Below are 25,566 nucleotides of genomic sequence, written 5' to 3'. Positions count from 1 at the left end.
TGGCCTACGGGTCGTTCGCTCTCGGCTGATGGTTAAACCGTGTTGTGTGTGTACAGCATCGGCTAAAAGTTACTCACGAAAATAATTCTTTTTTTTTTCTTCCTTTTTTCGTCCCGACCTGTACTTCCATGAATTTTGGGTATACTCGAAAAAAACCACACGAGCGCCCCCCCCCCACTTTTTGTTTCTCTTTAAATTATGGTTATTGGGTTACTTTGTGTACCATCGCATTCGCATATTATATTCGCGCAATAACGGTTTTACGTAACGCCTCTCCGGCGGAAGTAATCGTAACTCTCGATAAATCAAAATAACATCGCCCGACACACAGAGTCTCTTGGCCCACACGTAATACACACGCATGCGGGCTCTCTACTGTCTTATTTCTCTCTCTCGTGATTCCTCTCCCGCGAGATCCACTTTGTAATCTAACTCTCTTTTCGGCTCGCTCGCGTCATTCAATTGTACCGGGAGAGAGAGAGAGAGAGAGAGAGAGAGAGAGAGCGACTTTTGGCAGACGGTAGGTTTCTCCCTCTGGCATATATACGTGTCTGTGAGTATAATATGACGCCTGCACCGCAAAAACTCTATTCCCCTCTCTCCAAAGGGGGAAAAAAAAAATATAAGGCGGTCTTATTCCGCTGATGGTCGCTTCAACACGTGCACGCACATGGGAATCGGCTTAAACGTGTTTTATGAAGGCTCTCGTCCGGAAAGAAGAGGGAAATTTGTCACGTTATATAGGGGGGAGAGAACGGAGGGAAAAATATTTCGTCGATTCTTTGGGCTTTCCTTTTCTCTCTCGGTTGCACATGTGTAAATATAATATCAGGTAGCCATTGGCAGGTGTCTTCTAACTCGGCTCTCTGTGTGTACATTTACATCCACGTATAGATGTATGGATTTTTAAATCAAAGAGAGGGGCAGGTGTGCGTAGGGGTCCACCTTCTTCGTTCCCACGTTGAATTTTTTTTTTTTTTTTTTTTTTCCTTGTTTACGTGCCTGTTGACTATTGTGTTGTGTAATAAAAAAAAAAACAATTTTTTTTTAAATTTGGCAAATAAGGTAAATGTACGGATGCTGAAACAATTATTTTTTCATCGATTCCTTCAAAAAGATGTGTTTTGTTATCATCATGCTTGTTATTCAATTTTTATGTTTTTATTGCAGTAGATACGTGTAAATTGATAAATTTCGGCGATGTACATGACAACACGAATTGAAGCTGAGATCACGTGGTTTCATTTAAATTGCATTCGTGGGTTGTAAAAAAAAAAAAAAATAGGTTTGTGAATCATTGCTATAACAATTCTTTGTTTTTACAAAATGTAATTAAAATCCGTGGTATAAAAAATGTACAATGCAAAACATAAATGATGGTAGTAACGCGTTACAAAATATTTTTTTAGCAAAATAAAAGTAAAGGCACTATAAGAAGTAAAAAAATTTAATGATCAGTCAATACTCCGTGCGAACTAAAAAAGTACTTTTTCAAATATGTATATCATAAGTAAATTCTATCTGCCTATAGTATTATTCAAATGAAGAATGCCTGGACATCAAGAATTTTGTTTTATAAATATATATCTTATTGTGCACGTAATATATCGTAGAACAGAGATTGTATTCAAGTGTGAAAAAGTATGAAAAATTGTCAGTTATTTTTGTTGCACCAGAAATCACAAATTTCCGTTTCAGCGTCTGTGAATGTATATCCTTGTTATAGTTTTCCCCATACGCGATGCAGCTGTACAGTTTAGGTTGTTCGTCCAAAGTTACACGCAGCAAAATTAAACGAGCGCGAATTTGCATCTCTCTGTCTATCGTGGAAAAAAAAAAATTTTCCCCGCAGTCAGCTAATTACCATGGCAGTGACTTGGTGCAAAGGTAAACAGCGAAAAAAGAGAAGAGTAAGAAAAAAAAAAAAAAGGATGGGAGCCCGCGCGGCCGATAATTAAATTTACCCGATACCCGCTTCTTGCCGTTTTTATACGCGCGTCTGCACCTTGTATATGTACCTTTTTCTTTTTCCTTCAAGAAAAGAAAAAGAAAAAAAAGAAAATAAGAAACAACACGCGGGGGTCTCCTCTTTCTCGTGCTCATCGTCTCTCGTCTTGTATATACGTATACGCGAAAGGAAAGATACTCTTTATCAAGGTGCGTGTATCTACACGCTGGCCCGATAACTCTCTGTACACGTACGCGTTGTGTACACACATAAGGTACAGAGATGTGAGGAGGAGGAGGAGGGGGGCATCAATTGAAAATTGCCGTGCGCTCTGCTGCAGCTATTCTCCGTATCCTTTGCTTCCAGCCTCTCTCTCTCTCAACTGCAGAAAAGACATTCCACCTTCCTTCCTCTTCCTTCTTCTTTTTCTCCTTTTTTTTCCTCCTCCCAAGCGAATGTATATATAAGCAACGAGTAAAAACCTCCCGAAAGCCGGGGATTCTTCGACGACACGCGGGGAATTAAGTTTTATGTATATACATATACCTACAGGGTACGTGTTTGCTGTTTTGGTCAAAAATGAAAAAAAGGGGGGGGGGTAGTAGCAGGGATAGCCGGGATATACACGGGGTGCATGGTAAGTATGTATATTTATTCCGCAACACGCGGAGAGAAGAAAAAAAGAGAGGGACGACGACGAGAAAAGGTTGCTTCGAAAACAATATTATAATGCAACGCAAGGGAGAGACGGGCGCGCGTGAGGGGAACAAAAACTTTGGCCATTGTCCGGGCAATTAATGGTCGAGCTTGGGTGTAAGTACTGTATAATTAAATACACGAATGAAAGAAGAAAAAAAAATGTAGCTATCTGTATTCAAATAGTTGGAAAATCATTTTACAAGTATTATATATTTAATAGGATTAGAAGCAACAATGTGAGGTATATATACATGTAGCGAAAACAGCAAACCTAAAGTCACGTGTCATGGGTAGGGGAGGGGGGGAGGTGTAAATCTTGTGTACCCGATCGGAAAAACAATCGAAAGGAAAACAACAAAAACAGGTACTAAGTTCTTCCGGCTAATACTCCGGGACGGTGCTTTTGCGCGTACGCAAATACACGCACTTTTTTTTTTTTTTTTTTTGTATAAACATCTCTACTGTTCTGAAAGAGAGGATTTTCCTCCTCTAAAGCCGAAAAGGATCGACGACGACTCATCGGGAGGCTTTGCGCCGAGCGTCGGAAGAGATCCTCCTTCTTCTTCTTCTTCTTCCTTTTCCCTCCTTTTTTTTTTTTGTTTGACTTTACAGAGAAGGCTCATGACATCGGCTGGAAGTAGTTTTTCTAGTTGGTACATTTCACTCGCGGTGTAAAACGATGTTTCTTTTTTTTTTTTTTTTTTCTTACTCTTACTCTCTTTTGCATAGTCGTAATAAGATGATTACAGATCCTTGCGACTCCCTTCCAACTACATAATATGCGGTGTATACAACCGAAGGACTGCTCCTCTCTCTCGCTTAAGGGAATACATAATGATTTTCATTTAATCACTTTCCAGCGATGCAATTACACCCTCCCTCCCCCCTCATTATTGTTATTATATGTATACCACTTTGGCTGCCGCCGGGCTCCTCGCGGTTTACGCGCGTGCAAGTTACATATATATATATATAGGTGTGCGCAGCTTGAATAATAACCTGTAATATGTACCCGCACTCGCGCTCGGTTACATGCAGTATAATAGGTATATATACAAGCGAGAGAGCGAAAAGTAGGAAAACTTACTCTGCCGAGATGAAAAAGACGAAGAAAAAAAAGCTTCCCATCCTCTTTATCTCTCTTTCTCTAATTGTTTTTCTTTCTGAAATTGCTTTCCTTTTGTGTGTATACGTGTGTGTGTGTGTGTGTGATTTGAAAAAAAAAAAAAAAAGAGCAAACGTAATGTTCGTTCGTTTAATTTGTATTACTAATGAGGCGTACGATTATTTTAACGAGTGCTTTACTCCCGAAAGCAATTTCGACTCTTTCTTATCGTATTGGGCCGTGTGTAGGGGCACACGCGTGTGTTTAGTATAACGTAATTGTCGAGGAAAACGATAGCAAGAAAGATAGTGATATAGACAACGAAAAACGAAACCACAGTGTATAGATAAGTGAGTATATGGAAATCGATCCGCGTTTAAGTGGAGAAAATTATTGTTTCAAGAAATCGCCTACGCCGTTACAATGTTCGATGTTTTTCGCGGTATTTTCGTGCGTACTTGTGTCTTTTTAGCGCTTTTCAATTATCCATTTAATAAGCTTTGCTTCTACAATTTTACTGCCCCGTTGATGGGAACACATCGAGTTATCGTGTCCAAAAAACGAATAGGAAAAAGTTTTATGTGCCAACACAGACCAAAAACTCTATTAGTCAACACAGTGGCCATTTAGTGGCCAAGTTAAATTATATAGTTTCATGTGGAATAAGTTCGGCGAGAGTATAGGATTCTTCCTTTTTTTTTTAACGAAGCATTGTTTTTTTACGTGCATAGGTGGTGTGTTGAGACAATAAAAAGTGGAAGTTTTTGACTTGGATATCGTTTCATGTAGCGAAAGTTCAGTGTGATTATTTTTAATGAAGATTTTAAGTGTTTGAGAAAAATTTTGGCGTGAACAAAGTTATGTGAAATTTATTATTACGAGACTGTGTGTTTAATTTTCATGTGTATTTTTTTTTATCCCCTTGCAGTGAACTCGTGAACTTTTCTCGCGGCAGCGCATGTATAAAAAAGGAGGAGAGAGACTTACATTAAACTCCCTCCCACCCACTGTTTTTCCACGAAAACGCGTCCTCGTTTTGTCAGCGTTGTACTTTTTACTTTCTTTTTTTTATTCTTTTCTTTCTTGACGGGAAAATCTGCCTCGTACCCACCTGTTGGTTCGCCACGTGTATATTTTCATTGAAAACCCTTTCTTGTCACAATGTGCACATGGTAGATGTAACGTATATAATTGTGACGATCAAGTATTGGGGGATCCTTGCTTAGCACTTTTATTATTTCTTTCCACTGGACGGGGGACACTCTCGTGTTCTAATCTCCCGGAAAAGCCTACACTGAATTCATTCATCGGATCGATATCTTTCGTTCATAGAAGCGTCGTTCCGCTTCGTACGAAGCAACACACGCTCGCTGACTCGGTTTGGAAAGCATACGCTCGAGGAGAAAAAATGCGGGCGTTGAAAAAATTAAAAAAAATTGCGCCATTCATCGAATTAAAAAATAAAAAGAAAATAAAAAAACAAATTTTCAATATGCTTCCCTCTTTATACATGGATATTTGTGATCATGTTGAAAATGTGTATAATTAAAATTCTTTTTTTCTTTTTTTTTTTTAAAGCGCTTTGCTGTCGAGTTGATAAGAATTTCGAGAATAAGCAAATCGATGCTCCGTAAGTTGTTTCGACTGTTCCATTGAACTAAATAAGTTTTTCCTTCCACGATTGACACAAGTGTATAGGCTGTAGAGTGTATATTATTCCTGTCACAGATTTTACACTCTTGTATGCGTGTTAAACCAACACAAGCGTAATGCTTTTTGTGTAAAAAAAAAAAAAAAAAAAAAAAATGAAATGTCAACTACGCACTATTTATGTATGCATATACTTTGATTCTCAGTGAAGCCTTTTTTTTGTTTTCAACCAAAAAATAACTGTGTTATCAGTAACCATTAATTACGAGAATAGCACACACGTGTTGATAAATCGTATATCTCGAAATCATCAGCGTAGCAATTGGAAAACGCGAAAAATCCAGCAAAGTATAGCGCGCGTGCTACAATGGATACAAAATCACACCTATGCGTGTGTATTAATCATTGCAGTGTAGCTACGACTGTACACACATTATACACGCCATATATTCATCGGCGACGGTACGCTTGGAAAAAAAAAACTCAAACGTGACATTAGCACGTACCTACAACCTAACGTTTACCTACCAGCCGATTCGGAGAAAAGTGACGCGGTGGTAAGGAAAAAAAAAAAGAATAGGCAGCAACACAGCTTCAAAATTAAAAATCGAGCGAGCATATTATAACGTAACGCGCTGTGAAAAAATATATTATACATACTTAGGTAAGTGCACAGCCGAGGAGGAATTTTCTTATCTCCCTTTTCCTCTCTCTTGGCGGAACTGCACCGGTGCGCCGGTGTTATAAATCGACGACGACGACGACGACGGGAAAAGCAAAGAAGAGCCTTGAGAGGGGTTCTCGAGGCCGCTGTTTTCTCCCTTATATATATACACTTACTCCCCTTTTAGTGTTTAGACGCCAATTAAGGGCCCCGGGAAATAAATAGGGCTGTTACACGAAGCGTACATATATATACATATTGAGTCCACGCTATTAGCAGCAGGAGCCCTTGAAAATTCCTCGCTCCCCCTTCGCTTCGTCTCGGACCGTATATACATGTGTAAAATGCATAGGCGCCGTAAAACGAAAAAACGCGATGTTTATCGTCGAGATTTCGGAAAAACTTTACAAGAGCCCCCCCCCCACAATAGAGTGCGTGCGTGTTCCTTTTTTTTGGAGTATAACTTTTTTTTTTTTTTACCTTTCGTGCTTAGTCTCCATATTATATATAGGAAAAAAAAAAAAAATTTCTTTTTCCCCCTCGAGCGTATCGGGTCCCTTTTGTTGCTCGAGTCGAATTAAAAGCGCGCTCGCGGCCTTTTAGCCAAATTATTGCGACCGCCCGGTCTCCCCGATTTTTCGTAGTCCGTTCGATCCACATATATACACACTCTTAGATCACTATTCACCTATACACACATATAATGCGTACACGCGCGAGTTAGGAGAAAAAAAGAGGCGGCGTGGCGCGGTGTCTGTATTATTTAAAGCTATAAGATGGGGGGGGGGGAGCGAGGGGGGCCGTTTTCGGATATCAAATTGCTGTTTAATAACAGGTGTGTCCAAGAGAATGACGAGGGTTACCTGCGGTGTGTATATGTATATATCTACGTGATAGCACGGTAACGGCGCTCCTTTGGAAGAAGTTACAAAAATAAAATAAAAAAACACATAGAACCGAGGGAAGAATCTCTAAAGTGTATATATATACGGCTAATCTACAGCGGAAGGGGGTTATCGGAGAGGCATTTCTAGGGATGGTTGTTCTGTTGCCGTCGATGGATGATAAACAACATACCGACCAGCAGAATCACGGAAAGAGGACGTCCGTCGTCGTCGTCGTGGCAGACACATTTTTCTAATCTAATCAGAGATACACCCGATGCTAAACATACACAGTTGAGGTATTCGGGGACCCGACACGTGCGGGGTCTTAGAGCGGCGATGGTGATGGGGGGGAGTGACGTTTTTAGAAGAGAAAAAACGCATTAGCACTGCGACCTTATCTCTCTCTCTCTCTTTTTCTTTGGCGAACACTTTTATTATAACTCCCTAGCTTTTTCTCGGGTCCTCGTGTCTCCTCCTCCTCCGTAGACAGACAGACAGACAGGAAAACACAAACGCCTCGTCTCCTTTTATTATTTTATTATTATTATTTTTTTTTTTCCCTAAAAGCCGATGTATATTCCCTTACACACAGGACCTGCTGCAGTTTAAATAGGTACATCCCTCCTCCGACATTTCTCTCTGATGCTGCGTGTGTATATATATTTGTATTATACATTTTTTCGTTCTCTTTCCCCTCCGATGTGCACCCTCTGTATACATACGGCCGATGGGCATATTATTTATACCGCATACTTACATACGTATACACATCAGGTAAAACTACGGAACAACCATCAACCCTCGTTCTTCTATATACATGTATATACATAAACGATCCCATAGATAAATAGGTGTGTATGTATATACCCATGCGTTGAGAAAAAAAAAAAAAAAAAAAAAAACCCATGTAAGTCTGCAGCTCTCGTGCGTGTAATCCCGGGCATTTAAATTCCGCCGAGCGAAAACGCGCATTATTTTTCGCTCGCACACATGCATACGAAACACAACACATACATAGGTAGACACACACACACACACACATACATACATATGTATATACATAAATGTTGTTGCACGCACATGTTGTGGGCCACCATGCACCTCCACTTTTTTTTTTGCTGGGCAAGGAGCTGGGACGCGCGCGCGCGCAGGTATATGTGTGTGTAAGACGTTGCAGCGCTCCGATGTGGTGCCCGACCAGCATGGCCTCGCTGGTGCATAAAGGCGGCGCCTTCCGAGAAAACCCCTGGGACGCGAAGGGGGAGGCCTCCTCTCTCTCTCTATACGCGCTCGTTCGCCTCTCTTTCTTCTCTCTTTTCTCCTTTGCTCTGGTGTTGCTTCTTCTCTCTCTCTCTCTCTCTCTCTCTCTTTCTCGACGTTATGTAGGCCCATTCGGATCTCCGTTCCCGGAATCCACCTAAAACAGCTACCGGCTGCTGTGCCGTGCAGCTCTCTCCTCTCTCGTATGTGAGCTTGTATATATATACAGTGCTTCTTTAGCCTCCTCCTCCTCCTCTTTGGTTGTTTGGAGCTCTCGCGGCGATACACACCACGCACAGCCCAGACACAAACCCCCTTCTTCCTCTTGTATAGCAACCCCTTTTTCATTCCTCTTTTTTTCTTTCTTTCTTTTTTTAATACATACACGTAAACCTATACACACACCAGCTGGTTTTAGACTTCTCTCTCTCTCTCGTCTCCTTTTCGTTTTTTGGATTTCCGCGAGGCCCATTTCTGTACTACTCCCCCTCCCTCGTACCGAGTAAGTGCGCGATACTTGGTACACGCGGTAAAGTAACATGTGCCTTTTAGGATTTCACAGATTTACAATTATAGACCCCCTCCCTCCATTTTTTTTTTTTTTTTTTTTTTTTTTTTTCCCACCGAGCCCTGTAGGGTCCATAATATAACGTAGAGATGAATTTATTGGCACTTTTCCACAATGATTTGCTCCAATAATAAAAGTTTACAGCTGTGTTGCGCAGTGTATATTATACAATGCGTGCTCGCTCGCAGGTACAACCTATTGCCCATATATATACATATAATATGCTCACCTGTGCGCCTGTTTTGAATAAGAGAAAGGTAGCACACGGTAGAGGTACTCATAAGCATGATGTTAATTCGAGCAATATTTGCAATGAATGTCAGCCTTTCCCGGAAAAAAGAGAGAGAGAGAGAGAGAGAAGAGTCGTGCAACGCCATAGAGTTGTAAAATAAATGGGGGATCTTTCTGTGTGTATGCACGACCGAGTTTTACTGATCTCCAACAATATATATATATATATGACCCCCGATTTTCTCTCTCTCTCTCTCTCTCTCTCTCTCTCTTTGGTTCCTACTGAGTATTATCATTTCTGTACGTGTGCTTGTATGCACTACTGCGTTTCTTAACATAAGGAACAAAGACACGTTTAACTCATACTAATGCGAAAACAAGGCGAACGAGAGATAATTGGTACATGTATCTCAATTTCTTTTCTGTGCGGAAAAAATATACACTTTCACGGGACATGCTCCTTTTTTTAAAAATGTTTCCCGCAACGATTATCTAAGAAATATACGTTTGTTTTTTTTTTTTTTTTTCGATCGGCCAAAGCTACGGATTATTGTATAAGCTCTTTGTACATCACTGTTAACACCGTAAAGCAGATTGTTGGACTGAAAAAACACAAGTTCTTTCCGAAAAATCGCCAAGTACTCGAAACGGTTTGCCAAGCACTGAAAATTTTCTCATTCACAGCGTGCGATCGAAGACTCCCCTTTTTTTTCCTCCCTGCGATCCTTCGACACGAAATCGCGCAAAAACCTCGATATGTGCAAAGCAACAGAGCAAACGCGGGTGTATTTTTAGACCCGCGAGTCCCATTAATCTCACGAGTAAACGCTGCAAATATGTCTTATGGAAATCCATGCCAGCGCGTGCTGGTGGAAAAAAAGAGACTCTCTCTCTCTCTCTTGTAAAGTATAATGAGCGCCCGAGTGTTGCTGCTGCGTATATGGAGGAGGAAAAAAAAGAACCAGATACTAGCGAACAAGCGCACCGATTGTACGTTGGCCCAAGAGAGGTATACGTGCCACATTAAACACGCGCCCTCGCGACGCCGATGCTGGACGAGTATGAAAAAAAAAAAAAAAAAAAAAATTAAAGTCCCCTTCGCGTTACATCTGCACTACATCTGCACTCTCGAGTGCTCTCTCTGCTGTATGGTGGCTGCGAGCGAATAACCCATGGGAAGAAAAAAAAATGACACGCACTTTTCCAAATAGTCGATTTTGGAGGAAAAAAAAAAAAAAAAAAAAAAAAAAAAAGAAAATAAATCCGAGTGCGAAACGAAAGCTCACGCGTCGCAGGATCCCTCGGTGCATTAATAAGCTCCCTCGTGTCTCTTGTAGCGCGTGACCCTCTCAATGCGCGCTCGTGTACCCTCGTACGACTAAAAAAAAGAGGGGTTTTGTTTCGCGTTTTTTTTTTTTTTTTTTTTTTTATTGACATCCAGAGTAGGGGAACAACAACAACTGTTATTGCTGCGGAAAATAAGTCGATTGATGGGCTTCCTTGGAAAAAAAAAAAAAAAAAAAAAAATCGGGGAGAGCGCGTGCAGTGGATTTTCGATGTATTAGATTCGTGGGAGGGTGAAAATTGATCCGTAAGAGTTTTTTTTTTTTTTTTTTTTTTTTCGGGTACGCGTCCAGGTTCTTCGGGAAACTAAAACTAAAAAATGTAACCAAATTACTTTTCGTTTGTGCGTACATGCGGCGGTGGAGTGAAAAAGAAACGTAAAATAAAAATAAACCCGCGTTTTCCGGGAATCCCTTAGTTCTGGGAGAGTCAATATTAAATTTCGTTTTCGGAATGAAATTCAAAGCAAAATTGCTCCAATTGTGAAAATCATTTCTAGAAATGCACTCTTGTTTCTCAATTATAACGCGGGAGAAAAATCGCGGTCGATCAAAGTAGTGAGTAGAAAAAAAAAAAAAAAAAAAAAAAACATCACGGTACAAAAAAGAAGAGTTTGAAGAGTCCTTTGAGTTACAAAGGCCTTCGCTCGAGTACGAATATATATTATCTAATATATAATCTCGCTGTAGAAAAAAGGAGAGCCGATAAATAATTGAGTAAGTGTACCGAGTTAGCCGAAATGCATTGCAAGTTCGGGAAATATAAAGCTCTTGTACTCATTGTCCGGGACGATTAAAACTCGTACTTATGGTGAATAACATCCTGTCCATTATCTTCGTTTTCGTGGAGACGAGAGTTATAGAAATTCCTTGATTGAAGTAGGAGGTTCGCTGATTAATACAATAATATCCCTGTAATGTACATCCCAATATTGGATCCCTTATCCATCGAAGGCAATGATTTTTCGCCCACCTGACAATCGGTCTCTTGTTTTCCTCTCGATGCAGCAGTTGTGTCGTCGTCTTATTCGCCCCTCCTCCTTCCGATGCTGTTGGTTTCTCGGACGAAAAGCTCCTCTTCTGTATAAGCTGCTTTCCTACATATATATATATACGTATGGTCGGCTGCGCTATTATAGGGACAAGCCTCGAGGCGCGTGCATGGTGTCAGTCAGTCGGTGTTTTCTTCCCGAGGGCAGTCGTGCACCTGGTGCCGTCGCCGTCAGTTTAGTTGTACTTTTTCACTGAATTCAACAACGAGTTAGGTAAAAAACTTTGGAGGCCAAATATTGTCCAATGTGTTATTTTTTTGCCAGGGAGAAAAAAAACAAACAAACAAACATAATTTAAAGTCTTTTCAAACCTAATAATAAGTAGGTATATAGCTCTGGGGCGCGTAGTGTGAATATAAAGGAATGATGAAACGGCCGGTCTGAAAATAACGCGAAATGTATCATTCCGGGATATTTGCGATGTATACGCGGGGGTCTGGTGGTATTCGTCGTGTTTTGTTATTACCACATGTGTGTAACAAAGAGACAAAAAAAAATAAAATAAAAAAAACGACACCTTTGTATGCGCGATACATGAAATAATGTGCAACGTAACTGTTTTATTTTTTTTTTGCACCTCCTGCGCAACTTATTACTAATCTAATGTAAAAAAAAAAAAAAGACATAAAAAAAAATCTATTCACTTTTCTTCTGATTTCAGTGATGGGAATACCACAGCCGGCAGTTGTCGTACAAAAGGTACAGCAGCAGCGATGCATCACCGCCACGCGTTCGACTTCTCAGTTAGGATGAATATGGACGCCAGTCGATTTTTGCAATTGATTGCAGTCGCGCTCGCGTTTTTGGCGTTTGGGTCCCGCGCCGAGTCCCAGCAATGCGCCGTTGGTCTCACCACCCCTGGACGTGAGTACCATATCTTATTTTTAAAATTACAAAGGGATGACGTTTAAGGATCCTTCGAGTTTTCTCGCAGTCGAAACTATATAGGTATACTGCTTCGGCACAAACACATTATTTTTATATATATATATGTACACCTGTACACTTCTTTCGTGCGCTATTGGTTCGAGAGCGAGCAAAACAATATATTGTATAACTGAATTTAAAAAAAAGGAGGAAAGTAATTGTGTTTTAATTGGATGGTACAATAATAGCAGGTTGTCCAGGTATTTTACCAAAGTATCGTAAATTAAAACGAAATATACGAATCAATTAAAAACGTATAATTGTCCTATAAGTGTTGCTGCGAAATTGAAATCAAATTCCAATGAAATAATGAAACATTGCCCAAGGAAGGGGGGGAATAGCAGTGAAAAATTTTTCGTTTGAAGTATTGCATATTGCGTTCGTCAAAGTGGAATTCAATACCGTCAATTGAAATAAAGTTAAAAGAGTTGCTATGAAGTTGAAATTGAAATTTAACGGAAAGAAAAAACAAAAGCACGCGCACCTATTATTAATAAAATTAAAGATCAATCATTGAATATTATATTCCCTTAGTTTTGCTATCGATCGCCTCGAGATAAGATAAAAATTCCTCGTCCATTCCAGAGAGAGAGAAAAAAAAAGAGTCGTGTACGAATGGCGATTTTTCGCGAAAAAGGGTGACTGACGGGGAGAGAAGAAAGTGCAGTGCACGTGCACGACAGAGCGTATATTATACGGGGTGGGAACACTGCGAGAATATAACGTGGAGTAAAAGTATGTGTACGTGCGTGCGAGAGAAAATGACGAAATAAAGCTTATATGTATACATATAGTCGTCGCTTGCCCTCGCTCGTGGGCGTTTTATAAATAAAACATGGGCGCGAGCCTCACACGCGCATCTATGTATATGTGTACGGTGTTCCTCTCCGCCGTTTTGGAATTCGTCGTGTAACATAACGAAGACGGTAAGTACCTACAACACACACAAAAGTACATCCGAAGTAAGGGTCATTGTAACTCCAGGAGACGAGGTATGATTAAATGCACGGATGGGTATGGATTCGCGACGAGACTCCGTGACTTCTTTTTCTCTCTCCCTTTTACAAGTACATGTACGTGTGTACTTACCGAGTCCAACAACCCAAATGTCCACAGTATATAATATACACACAACATCTATACATACACACATACATGAAAAAAAAAAAAAAAAAAAAAGGTGCACCTCGACTCTTTCCCTCGGCGATTATGTTTGCAGTGGCAGCTTATTCGTTTCTTCCGTGCATATATATATATATATATATATATATATATATATATATATATATATATATATATATATATATATATATATACACGTGGGGCGGGTCTGGTTTTCGTGGAAAAAGCCCGAAAGTTGGTTCGGATTATCGCCGCGATACACGCGTATTAAATAATGCATTATACACGCCGAGAGTCCTTTTACATTTTTTCTCTCCGGTATGTATACACAATATATTGTGTGTGCCCAAGTATACACTCCCGCGACGCGCCGGGATTATCGATCTTGTACATTATGTATTTGCATCGGAAGCTCTCGCGAGCCTTAATAAGCCACGAGAGTGTACACACATATACATTTGCTGATATTGATTCATTGTGCAATGTATGGTCGGGGGCGGGAGGGAGGAGTAGTAGTGCGTAACACTTTTCTGCGAAAGTATTTTTTTTTTCTCTCTCTCTTTTTTTTGCAAGCGATGGATATACATATAGTATGTCGTCATCGTCGCGTGTGTGTACATTATTGACACGTGGGTGGACACACGATAGGGGGGGGGGAAACACTTGTTAAACATAATAATGTAGCATTTCTATCTTCCATTGATCCCCCCCCCCCCAAGCTCTCGTTTATTCCTCGCTTTATTTTTATTTATTTTACATGTATATGGGTGTATACTGATGAATGAAAATTTGTTGTTGTTTTGCCCTTCAGGAACGTGGCCAGCGGGTGACATAGTACTCGAGCACGGCAACTCCCTGCGGCTCTATTGTATCCTGAACATGACGTACGTCGAGCATTACTTCCCGGGCAAGGGTTCGCGAGACCTGGTGTTCTTCAAGGGCCAGCGGCAGATGGATCCCGAGTACATAACGATACTCAACGAGACGACGATACAGCTGGACGTGAACAAGCCACCGCCCGAGAACGCCATGTACTACTGCAAACTCAGGCTCGATACGACCTCCAAAAAGGACTACGAGGCCGTTTGTCTCAACAAAGTCGTCGTCGGTTGTGAGTCTTCCACGTCTATTTTTTTTTTCTCTCGATCACTCGATTTTTTTAATTACGCGTTTAAGCGATAACTCGCTCTAAAGGACATTGTTTTGTGTACGTATGTATATGTGTATATACTTTGAGACGATAAGACGTAAAGTCATTTAACAACACAACGCACCGTTGGAGTGTCTGTACACCAGAAGATGGTATATGTATGTATATACACGTGCATTATAATTTTCACTCCCTCGCCGGTCTTAATATCAATAATAAGTCGTATGTACATATAATATATGAGATCTCTTATCGAGCTCTTCTTGGAAAGTGTTCTTCCGCGCATGGGTATAATATATATATATATATATATATATATAATACCTTGTGTATATTAAATCGTGTGTGTATGTGTACTTGGAAAAGTGCACCGCTCGCGGATGATAAACACACACACACACGCCGTTTACGACGCGACACGCGTATTTTAAATACATCGAGAGCGTATTATCACACGTATACACTGTTTATACGTGCGACGATCTCTTTTTTTTTTTTTTTTTTTTCCTGCAGTGCAAAGAAAGAGTGAGAGAGAAAGACAACAATTACGCGGTCCCTTTCTTTACATACCTTTTTTTTTCTCGGTAAAAAAGAAAACGCGTGCATCGATTCTTTTTTTTTTTTTCTCTTAAAGATTTAACGCGAAGGAGGAAGGAAAAAGAACATAGTACAACGTTCGGGTGTCGATTGGCGTTAACCATTTACGTGTGCAATACATATATGTGTGTACACATCGCGTTCATCGATCGTTGTACGGCCAACGGGGTCGTCGGCTACTGTTGCTGTCGACGACCCGTTTGCATTTTGCACGTTACATACGTATGCGGGAATATCGATCGCCGCTCCGCGAGACGAAAGAGTTTCGGATAAAAAAAAAAAGAAGAAGAAAAATTGGAGATATAAAGATGGTTGTTTTTTTTTTGTTTTTCCAGTCAAGCCCGAGGCGCCGAAAAACGTGAGGTGCCTGTCGCAGAATTGGGAGAACCTGACGTGCACGTGGGAGCTGCCGCAGAACTACATCGACACGACGTACGCGATAGCTTATCGGTTGATGGGTCGAGCCGGTAGCCGCATGCTCCACCAGTGCCCGACGGACAGGGCGCTCCCGCCGGGCAAGGAGAGACCCCGGGACAGTTGTTTCTGGGCCTTCGACACGAATCCCTTGTACAGACAGGCCCACGAGAACTACACGCTTTTGATGCACGGCGGCAACGTGCTTGGCAATTGGACCGGATCGTTTCTGTTTCAGCACTACGCCCATGGTACGACACAGATTATTATTTTCTTTGATGACGTTCCCCCCCACCCAATCACATGTAGTGATATGATCGTATTTTGTGTTTGCAAAAGTATTATTTTATCCGCCAGTATGGAATTATGATGTTTCGTATAGGAGAAACAACATTTTTTTTTTGTTTTTAATTTCATTTCCAAGTAGACCTGCTGTATACTTTATCAACATGTGCGTGTATCTTTGTCGAGTTTTCATTCACAACAAATTGGTAATTTTATTGTTATTTAAGTGCCGTCGTGGATTATTCGTTTTGTTTTTTCAGTAATACCGGCAAAACCGATCAACCTGACAGTTGCTGACAAGACGTACAACAGCGCCATTCTGCAATGGAAAATCGCCTTTCCGATGGAGGACTTCCCTCCGGGTATGCATCTCCGAGTGTCTTACCAGAGCCACTGGGACAGCCGGGACAAGTGGAAGGTAACTTGACTCTGGAAGCGTTTACGATTATTACCACTGCAGCTGGAATAAGAATAAAAAAAGAAATGGGAGGGGGAAGGGACGATTTTAATGACAGGAGTGTAATCGAACAAAACGCTTTTGCATACTCACGTGAGCTTATTAGCGGAAGCATAAAAATCGTCGTCGCGAATTATCTCGTCAAGCCACTACTGCTGCTGTTATGTATATGTATATATAGGATCGTTCGAGGGAATTCTTTCGAAACCCGGCTCGAGTGCCATCAATGTATGTATATACACATACACGTAGGCGCTCGCTCGCCTCCTTTTCCCCGTAAGCCATTCTCGGGCGACTGCCGCTACAGACTTTTCTTTATCTATCTATCTATCTATCTATCTATCCGTCGTGTCTCTTTGCTGCGTGGATTTTTGTTCGCGGAGCCGGACATCTTTCCCGGGAACTTGACGTCGTTGTCGTAGTCGTCGTCGCAGAAAAAGACAGCAATGCCATCGACCCGATAAGGAAAATTGATGATCACGCGCGTTGCTCGGTTGTGCAGAAATTGGGTCGTCAATGGGTAAACTCGATTTTCGCGGCTCTCCGTAGAGAGTCGTCGTCTCCTTTTTCAACAACAGCCTGTGTTATTGCTACCGCGAATCGTTGGACGTGAATTGCTTTATTTCGCGTAATTAATTTCGCTGATGGAAGCGATTGGACGATCGCTTGATTACATTCGATGGTGATGGTTACTATTTTCCCGGAGCTATTTTCGCGTGACTCTTGATTGATTTTTTTTTTTTTTTTTTCTTTTTCTTTCCGCTTTTCCAGACAATCAACATTACGGACAAGGTGGTTGTGAAGGAGGGGTCCTACAACTTGTCGGGCCTCACCTACGCCAACACCATCTACGATGTGAGAGTCGCTTTGAAGAGCGCGTACGCCGTTGGCGAGGATATGTGGAGCAACTTCAGCTACGTTACGTTCCGCACTCTTCAAACCCGTAAGTATTATTTATTAACAATGAATGAATGATGATGATGAGTTTGATTTTCTATTTTGTTATTTTTTTTTTTTTTTTTTTTTTTCAGTTCCTGGCCAGTCGCCGCGCACAGATATAGGTAGCTTCGAGGTCGAAGAGAATAACCTGAACCGTGACATCTACCTATACTGGCAGGCCATACCAGAGCAGCTCGAGAACGGAAGAACTTTCCGCTATCGGTTTGCTATCATCATGGAAAACAAAATTCACAAATATGTACGTGCCGAGGATTATGCCGCGACAACGCACATTTACGCCAAATTTGAAGGTCTCGCGCACGACATCGACTACACCTTTTCGATCATGACTTCCAACGAGTTCGGCATTCGCAAGGAGTCAGCCAAGATCTTCGTTCCCAGCAAGAGTTCGAGTAAGTTCTATTTAATGGTTACTTTTGCAAGTAATTTTTACGAGCTAGTTAAAGAAAAGTGTTGGTTTTACGATTCATTCGTTATCTTTCGATAGCGTGAGATAACAAGTGGGAAAGCAAAAACACCTTTTAAATTAACATTGGTTTTTCAATTGCAGAGCCAAAAGAGCCGGAGGCTTTCACGAAAATTGCTTTCGAAGATGGGCTGTACGAGTTGTCGTGGAAGGCACCGGCCATTGGCAGCGCTAATATAAAAAATTACACGATATTCTGGTGCGAGAACGAGCGAGATCGGCCTTATCAATGCGAGGTATGGTAGTCGTTTCAAGATAAACAATTAGGCGCAATCGATAGACTCTTACGGTTTTGATCGAGTTCGGGGAACCGACCTATTTCCCTTGAACTTATTCCACGAGAAATTGCTACGTGAATGAATAGAAATGAGTTGTCTGTCATAACGTTGTGAATTTTTTATTTTTCATAGGGCTACCTGGAGTGGGTGCACGTACCTAAAACAACCTTCATCCACAACGTAACGGTGCCGGATCCGCACAAAGTCTATCAGTTTGCCATTTCCGCAAACACCGAACACGCGAGCAGTGGCATGGTATGGGCCTCGTGCACTGTGATTCACAACAAGGCAGTGAGCAAGATGAACAGCGTCTGGATAAACCGTGTTGATTCCACTACCATCGAAGTTGGTTGGAAACTCGACTGCTCCGACCGCATTGGCATCATCGAGGGCTTCAAAATCTACTATTGTCCCATTGTTTCACCCTACGACGTCAATTGCAAGGGTCCCAAGCTTAATACGACCATCAAAACCGATTATAGTGGCATTAGGGGTAAAGTGACGGGCTTGAAGCCCTATACGACCTACATGATTGCCGTTGCTGTGCTCAACAAGGTATGTAAAGCTCTATAGATTATTTTCCGTGCTTTTTCTTTTCTCTTTAATTTGTGACTTTGTTTTATAATACCCATGATAGAGCGCGCTTTTTTAGTCTTGCGTAAATATTTTTTTTTTTTTTTTTTTTTTGTAGTTTGTAGGGTATAGTATACCTTGAATTACTCGTCTGAACTTTGTAACTTGACACTCGAAGTAAAATTGACCTAGGGAATTCGACGAAACGCTAAGAAGCGTGTTTCAAACTTTTATTATTAGATTAAGCAACCCCTTCTATATCGATCCTGCTCTGTAAAAGCTTCTTTCGGAACAAACTCATGTTATTTTGGTGTAGCGTTGGAAAAAATTCAATGAAAAGATTTGGGTATTTGAATAAAACACTTGATTCTTTCGACTTTTGTAGAACGGTGAGGGCCAGCACAGCGAACCGCTTCTTGGCACAACTCTCGAGCTAAAACCATCCGATCCACCGCACGACGTCGTGATAAGCAACGTAACAAACACGACGATGCACATCGAATGGCGCGGGCCACTGGCCATGAATGGCGTGCTTCGCTATTACATTGTGTACTACGACCACTTGGAAATGAAAGTCGACAAAGTACCACGCGTTGATCTCACGGGGCTCCGGGCGCATCACAATTACAGCATCAGGGTCGCTGCGTGCACAGTACAGTGCAGCGACAAGTCCCAGCCTGTGTACGCAATGACGGATATCGGTGTGCCAAATGCACCGCTGCCGCCTACCGTCAGATTCCTCAACAGCAGCGAGGTCAGGGTGTTCTGGAATGAGCCACTGTTTCCATCTGGACCGCTGGATTATTACCAGGTCAAGGACAACGATATCGTTATGAATATCACGAATACAGAGGCCATTATATCCATTCCCGACTGCAATACTGTGGGCAGGGAGAAAATGTACAAGTTCTTCGTCCGAGCCGTCAATATTGCACCAAACAACGAGCATCTGTTTGGAAACTGGTCGGAGGCTGGTGAAGGAAACTGCTTCAGTGCTGGCAAGTATCACTTTATGCGCGTGAAATTCCGTCGTTGATAAAAAGGTCGACTGTTCTCAAGTTGTTTCTTTTTATTATTTTCAGGACCGTCTTATGCGATATGGATACTCATCTGGATCATCGGGAGCATCAGTGGCATTGGATTCATCTTTTGTTTGGCGTATTCTTCGAAACGGTATGTCATTGTAACTCTGCAATCATTAAAAATGTTTTATTGGAACGTTTATTTGTTATTCTAATTTTTTTTTTTTTTTCTTTGCAGAATATGGCTTAAATGTAAAGAGATGCGGGATATAGAAATTGAAATTCCCCCAGGATTAACCTCCAATACGGTAACTATTTCCTCTTGAATCGTGAGATATCTCTTACTTCAAGTAATTTTGTGAACAATGACATTTAAAATTGCGTTGACAATTGTTCGCAGGCGCTCTTGAAAAAGAAAGAGCAGCACACGCGCCAGTCCTCGGCGGACTCGAGCGGTTGTTCGAGCGGCCAGGAATCGGCCAACTCCTGCCTTACATCGGATTCCCAAATTTCAAACGACAGTGGCACAGAGGTGGATCCGATCGCTCCCAAAGAACTCATGATCGATGCGGCCGTCGATTCATCGACGACAACAACAACGACGACGACGGGCTCCTCGCCCGCCGTCTGGGAATCGTCGAGTCTGCGTCAACGTAACGTCATAGGTGCCACGAAACCTACGAGTCTGGATGCCACTAGGTGGGCTGATCCATACGTGAAAATAGCCAATAGCTCGACTGAACCGATCGGAACAAACGAGCCAGCCGATTCACTATCCTTAGCGAGGTCCACGCCGAATCTTAACGAAAACATGAGCTTCGGTAACTCGCAGCAGATGTGGACCTCTACAGGTACATACCTTGGTTTTTTAGGCACTATATTACTTGGTTTCAAGAAGGTATTTGGATCGTTCATTTTTACACTTGGATTTCAGGTTACTTGAACATGTTGTCGACTGAACAGTTGCCGACCGACCCTAGTACAAAAGAAAACCCGAATCCAGGCAGTTACAGTGTCGTCGGAACTATGTCCAAATCTCCTCTTCGTGGTATGTCTGAAAAAGAGTCGGCGTCACCAGTAAAGACGAAAACAAACGACTCCAGCGTTAAACCCACGTCAAATCCTTACGTGAGTCTTGCCTCATTGGAACAAAAGACGAAGGATTGCAGTGCCCCAAAAACCTTGGACTCGATGAGGGTCCTTAACGAACTTGGCTTCAACACTCCGAAGCCGTTCGATAAGCCTTACGTCCAGCACGGCTTCCGCGATTTCCCAAAGTCCACGTTGCCTTACGATTCCACACACCAGCGGTCTCCGCTCACGATCTCCGCACAACAGCAGCAGCAACCCAGCTTCTTTGCTCAAACTTCACTTGCGGAGGATCTGACGAACAAACTCATAGCGCCGGTGTTGATGGAGTCAAAGCCCTACGTAGCTTTATCCGAGATTCCCGAGATGTTGACGAGAAATCCGGATGTTCCGATGCCGTCCACGTCAACAACGACTACGCACAAACCATACGTTGCTATAAGCCAGCTACCGACGCTTCCGCGAACAACGATTATGATGTCGACGGAGCGTGGAAGTGAAAAAGAGAACGAAACGAAGCCGTCCGTAGACAGTACTGCTTTCCAGATTCTACCAGACTCCAATACTCCGTCCATCACTAACTGCGATGCTGACGAGAGCCAACAGACAAACGGGTATGTTGACAACACACTTTCGTCTTTGTAAAAAAATTTTTATGTCAATGGTTTATGCGTATGAATGAAAATGTTATCATTTTTCCCAACAGATTCTGTTATCCATCAACGGTAATTGAAGTCAAAGACGGTCTGTCGTTAGATGGCTTGCTGTCAAATTCCCCGACGCCGTCGCTTGAATATGATTGGGACTCGAGTCTCGAAATCTCGCCATCGCACAGTCCGGCAGAACTGCAGCAGCAGACGCAACCGCAGTTTCAAAAGTCGTCGACGGGTTACGTAAAGATGCCTGAACAACAAATTTTGCCTGGCGCGCGTTTTGTTAAACTGCCGCCAACGTCGATTCAGAAGCAACAGGAACATCAGTCGACGACCGACGAACAGTCGTACAGCAAAGTGGCGGTTGTGCCGCATGTACAATGAACTGAACTTAATGAAGAATAGTGCGTGGCCTTCTCAAGTGTATAGTCGAGAAATAAGGATTTTGACTCTCTCATGAGCCTCGAATCTTTCTTTCACTGATAATGTTTTTTTTTTTTTTTTTTTTTTATTTAGTTTTTTTTGCAGCTGCAAACTGAAAGTGAACGGCTTGAAGTATTTTAGCGATTTTTTCGTGGAAATGTGAGTAAGAGTATTTGTGGATGTGAGTGAGTGCGTGGGTGTGTAGAAAAAGTGGGAGAGGGTGCATATAAAAAAAATGTATAACAACCGAGGATCGGTTTTTGTTAGTTAAATTTTTTTCTTGTAATAAGAAATCTGCTAAGTTGTCAATTGTAAATCATCTCAATGTACATGTATATTTATTATCATAGTGCCTCATTTGTGTATATTTTGATATAAAAACGTAGACATTTCTATTGTTGAGGAAATGTTTTAATTCGTAAAAAAAAAAAAAAATAGTAAAGTTAAGTGGACGTAAGCTGTAAGATTAAACCACATAAAAAAATAGATTTTTTTATTAGCCAGAGATAAATATAATCAACTTTTTGAAACTCGATATTTTCATATTAGCAAATTTTTATGAATCAAAAATAAATAGTTGATTTATTTGATTCAATAGCTAATGTAAAACTTTGGGTGCAATTGATGACGAATTGCTTTTTACATTAATTGGATTCAAAGTTTTTAACTTGCTTAAGTATCAAGTAACTCAACTTTAATTTTTAAGTGTATCATTTTTATATGAAATGGATATCAGATGAGTTTCTAAAAATCAACGATTCACTGATGTCGAGATTATTGTGATGCTATACACTAGTAAAATACTAGTTTTAAGATTGTCTATGTCGATAGATACGAACAATGTTTTTTTATTTAGCATGAGGAGTTTATATTTATATATCTATATTTTTTTTCTAAACATAATATCAATATTATTAGATGAATAATAGATTTAACTTAAAACTTGAGAGAAAAAGATTGCAAATATATTTCGAAACAATAATTGTGCAAGAAAAATTAAATTTTTCGTTAAATTTCGTTTTGCAGCTTGAAATTTACGTTGCGACGTGTATCTGGACTAAGAACTGTTAAAACTGTTTCTACGCTAGAGCGAGACAAGCCTACTTAATTAATGTTACTTTGAGTAAAAAAAAAAAAAAAATGTTTAACAAGCGCGTAATATGCTGAAATACTATAATTTGTCATCATTAAAGTGAATATTTTTCATTCGCTTAAAATAGAAAATTTATTTATAATTACCGATCAGCTTTATTACACTAATAGCGTTACGTTACAAATATGCAGAGCAAAAAGAGTTGTAAAATGAGCTGATTCTGTTTTCATAAGTCATAAAATATGACGTTAATCTTCTAATTTTGTATAAAGAAAGTAATTTCGTATTTCCTTAATTATGTAGAGACTTTATTGTTTTTTTTTTTTTCTTTTTGAAATACTGAACGAGATTTTTTGTTATGTATCGTAAGAATGAGAGGACAATGTCAATAAAAGTAATGTCTAATTGCAATAACCTGCATTATTATTAATTAATAGTTGGGCTGTCGATCTGATGATCTCAAATATTAATACGTTATTCTGCTTATTCCCGCAAATATTCCTCCTATTTTGATTGGCTTTATTTATCCAATAGACATTCTTAGACTTATTATCCTTCCTTTCCTTTTTTGTATTTCCTTGAGACGCTGAATTACACGAGACCATTTTCTACTCTACTTAGGAAGTATAAATTTTATTACACATAACAAGTGCCTTTCAAGGTTTCACAGTTTTTTTTTTAACATACCGCGATCGTAGTCCTTTTATTAAAAACTGAATATCTAATACAAATGAGTAAGTATACACATATAGCATCGAAAATTTTAACCAAACGGTCCGCGTACGCCAATGAATTTATACTCGAATACTTATGCAAAATCTCTCCCAGTAATAAAAGTTTAGATCCGTTACGCAGCATATATATATATATCAGTGTACACCTGTTTCGAATGGAAGAAAGGGGTAAGAAGGAATGGATAATGTCAACTGGACTACAGCAATGAATGCACTTAGAACTTTCCCGGAAAGGAGAGAGAAGGGGCGAGGTAAAAGAGAAAGTGTGCGTATTTTTCCACAATTTTAGGAGAAATGGGGACCTTTATTGTATGCACGACCGAATTTCACGGATCTCCAAGAATTTACATGTCATCCTCCGTCATTTGCAAGAGTATTTTTCGCATACAAACTGTTGTATGCCAATATTTATTATTTTAAAATCCAACGGGGCAAAAAAAATTGAAAATCCGCAATTTCCTTCAAGGTGTTGTGTCAGAAGTCAATTATGAGTGTTCCCTCCACTTTTTACTGTTCCCTGCGAATGTTGTGATTGCTGTGTGAGCTACGACGGTGGAAACGCTCTCTCGAGTTAAATTTTGTTCTCCGAATGAAATCCAAAACAAAATTTGATTAAGCACTTGTTAAAAGCATTTTTAACTACAGGTACACTGGTTTTTCGATCAACTTTTACCATTTATAATATCATAATTAATGCGGAAAAAAACGGAGCGTTCGGTCGAAAAAAGCGGTAAAAAAAAATTAGACAAATAACGACGCGGTGTATGCAGCCACTGTTGGAATCACAATCGTTGAGATCGAAAAGACCCTTTGAATTTCGCGAATCCAAATCTCTTGGAGATTTATTTTTCGTTCCAACGCGCAGTAAACGTAAACGAATTCAGAGACGAGGGATCCTCTTTCTAAGGGATCTATATCATTCTACTGGGAATATTACCAACATTTTATCCCTTTTACTGGTGGCTATAAAATTAGATACCTGCCTCTGCATTGTTTTGTGTAGAAAAGCCTTTTTTTTGCAAGATCAATAGACGACAATGCTACTTTGAACGATAGTATAGCTAAGTGGTCAAAAAAAGTCGTGTGCCATTTAGTGCCATTAATCAAAAATTGCAGCAGTTTGATAATATACACATTACGTGTCCACTGTAATGGGATGGATGACCGAGTCGCCCGACGAGGAGAACTTTGCAAGGGGTAATTGGGGAAAAACGGGATACGTAAAAACCCCGAAATTGGGTATTGCGTAGAATTTATAATGCCACACTACGAAATTTATAGATCTTATAGTAATTTAGACTTATTTATGTTTGGCATTTCCACCTGCAGTGTCGTCCTATCATAACATACAACGACAATTGTTTTGAAGTGGCTGATAGATTGTTCGACAATTAGTGAAAAAAAAAAAAAAAAAAAAAAAAAAAAAAAGAATCAACTTGGATATTATACTAAACTATAATAATGATTCCCAAATAAAGTCATAAAATTAAAACTATACTTTCTTTTCTGGTAATCCGTGAATTTGTCGTGCCTTACATGTATAACATAACGTTTTGCAATGGTTTTGTCGAAGGTTGAAGAAAAGAACGCAAACTTGCATCCACGTCCAATTCAAAAGTTCGAACCCTCGGTGAGTTGTGGGAATTTTTAATGATTACTGCAAGGCTGATTAAAAATCTACCGTTACATATCCCCATAAAACTATTGGTGCCAACTTGTTGTCAAGGCCTAAAAGGCACCACTTTTGGACCAAAACACGTGCAGAATTTAATTGTCAACACAGGTTGCAACATTAGTTCCGAAAGGTCGACAATTCCCTCAAGTCACCGACTTATTTCCGCAGTTGGGATATGTATATATACGTATATTGTTAGGTCAGGGGGTCCATCGTTACCGCAGAGACAAATAAAAATTTT

The 25,566-nt window shown here is 40.5% G+C and overlaps 1 protein-coding gene across 1 annotated transcript in view; it reads left to right on the top strand.

Moving 5' to 3' along the window:
• The window catches only part of dome (cytokine receptor domeless), a 29,349-nt gene extending 6,063 nt beyond the window's left edge, over positions 1–23,286 (top strand). Inside the window, exons 2-15 of the mRNA XM_014357572.3 lie at positions 12,069–12,271; positions 14,268–14,567; positions 15,539–15,868; positions 16,163–16,320; positions 17,131–17,302; positions 17,391–17,711; positions 17,870–18,021; positions 18,196–18,618; positions 19,022–19,634; positions 19,719–19,809; positions 19,897–19,966; positions 20,059–20,509; positions 20,593–21,361; positions 21,454–23,286. Coding sequence (XP_014213058.2) covers positions 12,121–12,271; positions 14,268–14,567; positions 15,539–15,868; positions 16,163–16,320; positions 17,131–17,302; positions 17,391–17,711; positions 17,870–18,021; positions 18,196–18,618; positions 19,022–19,634; positions 19,719–19,809; positions 19,897–19,966; positions 20,059–20,509; positions 20,593–21,361; positions 21,454–21,784 — 4,332 coding nt within the window. The 5' untranslated portion in view covers positions 12,069–12,120 and the 3' untranslated portion in view covers positions 21,785–23,286. The remainder of the gene's footprint in view (positions 1–12,068; positions 12,272–14,267; positions 14,568–15,538; positions 15,869–16,162; positions 16,321–17,130; positions 17,303–17,390; positions 17,712–17,869; positions 18,022–18,195; positions 18,619–19,021; positions 19,635–19,718; positions 19,810–19,896; positions 19,967–20,058; positions 20,510–20,592; positions 21,362–21,453) is intronic.
• The last annotated feature ends 2,280 nt before the right edge of the window (positions 23,287–25,566 follow it).

The sequence above is a fragment of the Copidosoma floridanum genome, unplaced genomic scaffold, assembly GCF_036245765.1.
Source record: "Copidosoma floridanum isolate Cflo_tuat_1 unplaced genomic scaffold, Cflo_Japanese_pri ptg000025l, whole genome shotgun sequence".
Lineage (NCBI taxonomy): Eukaryota > Metazoa > Arthropoda > Insecta > Hymenoptera > Encyrtidae > Copidosoma > Copidosoma floridanum.
This window is presented reverse-complemented; position numbering and strand designations above follow the sequence as displayed.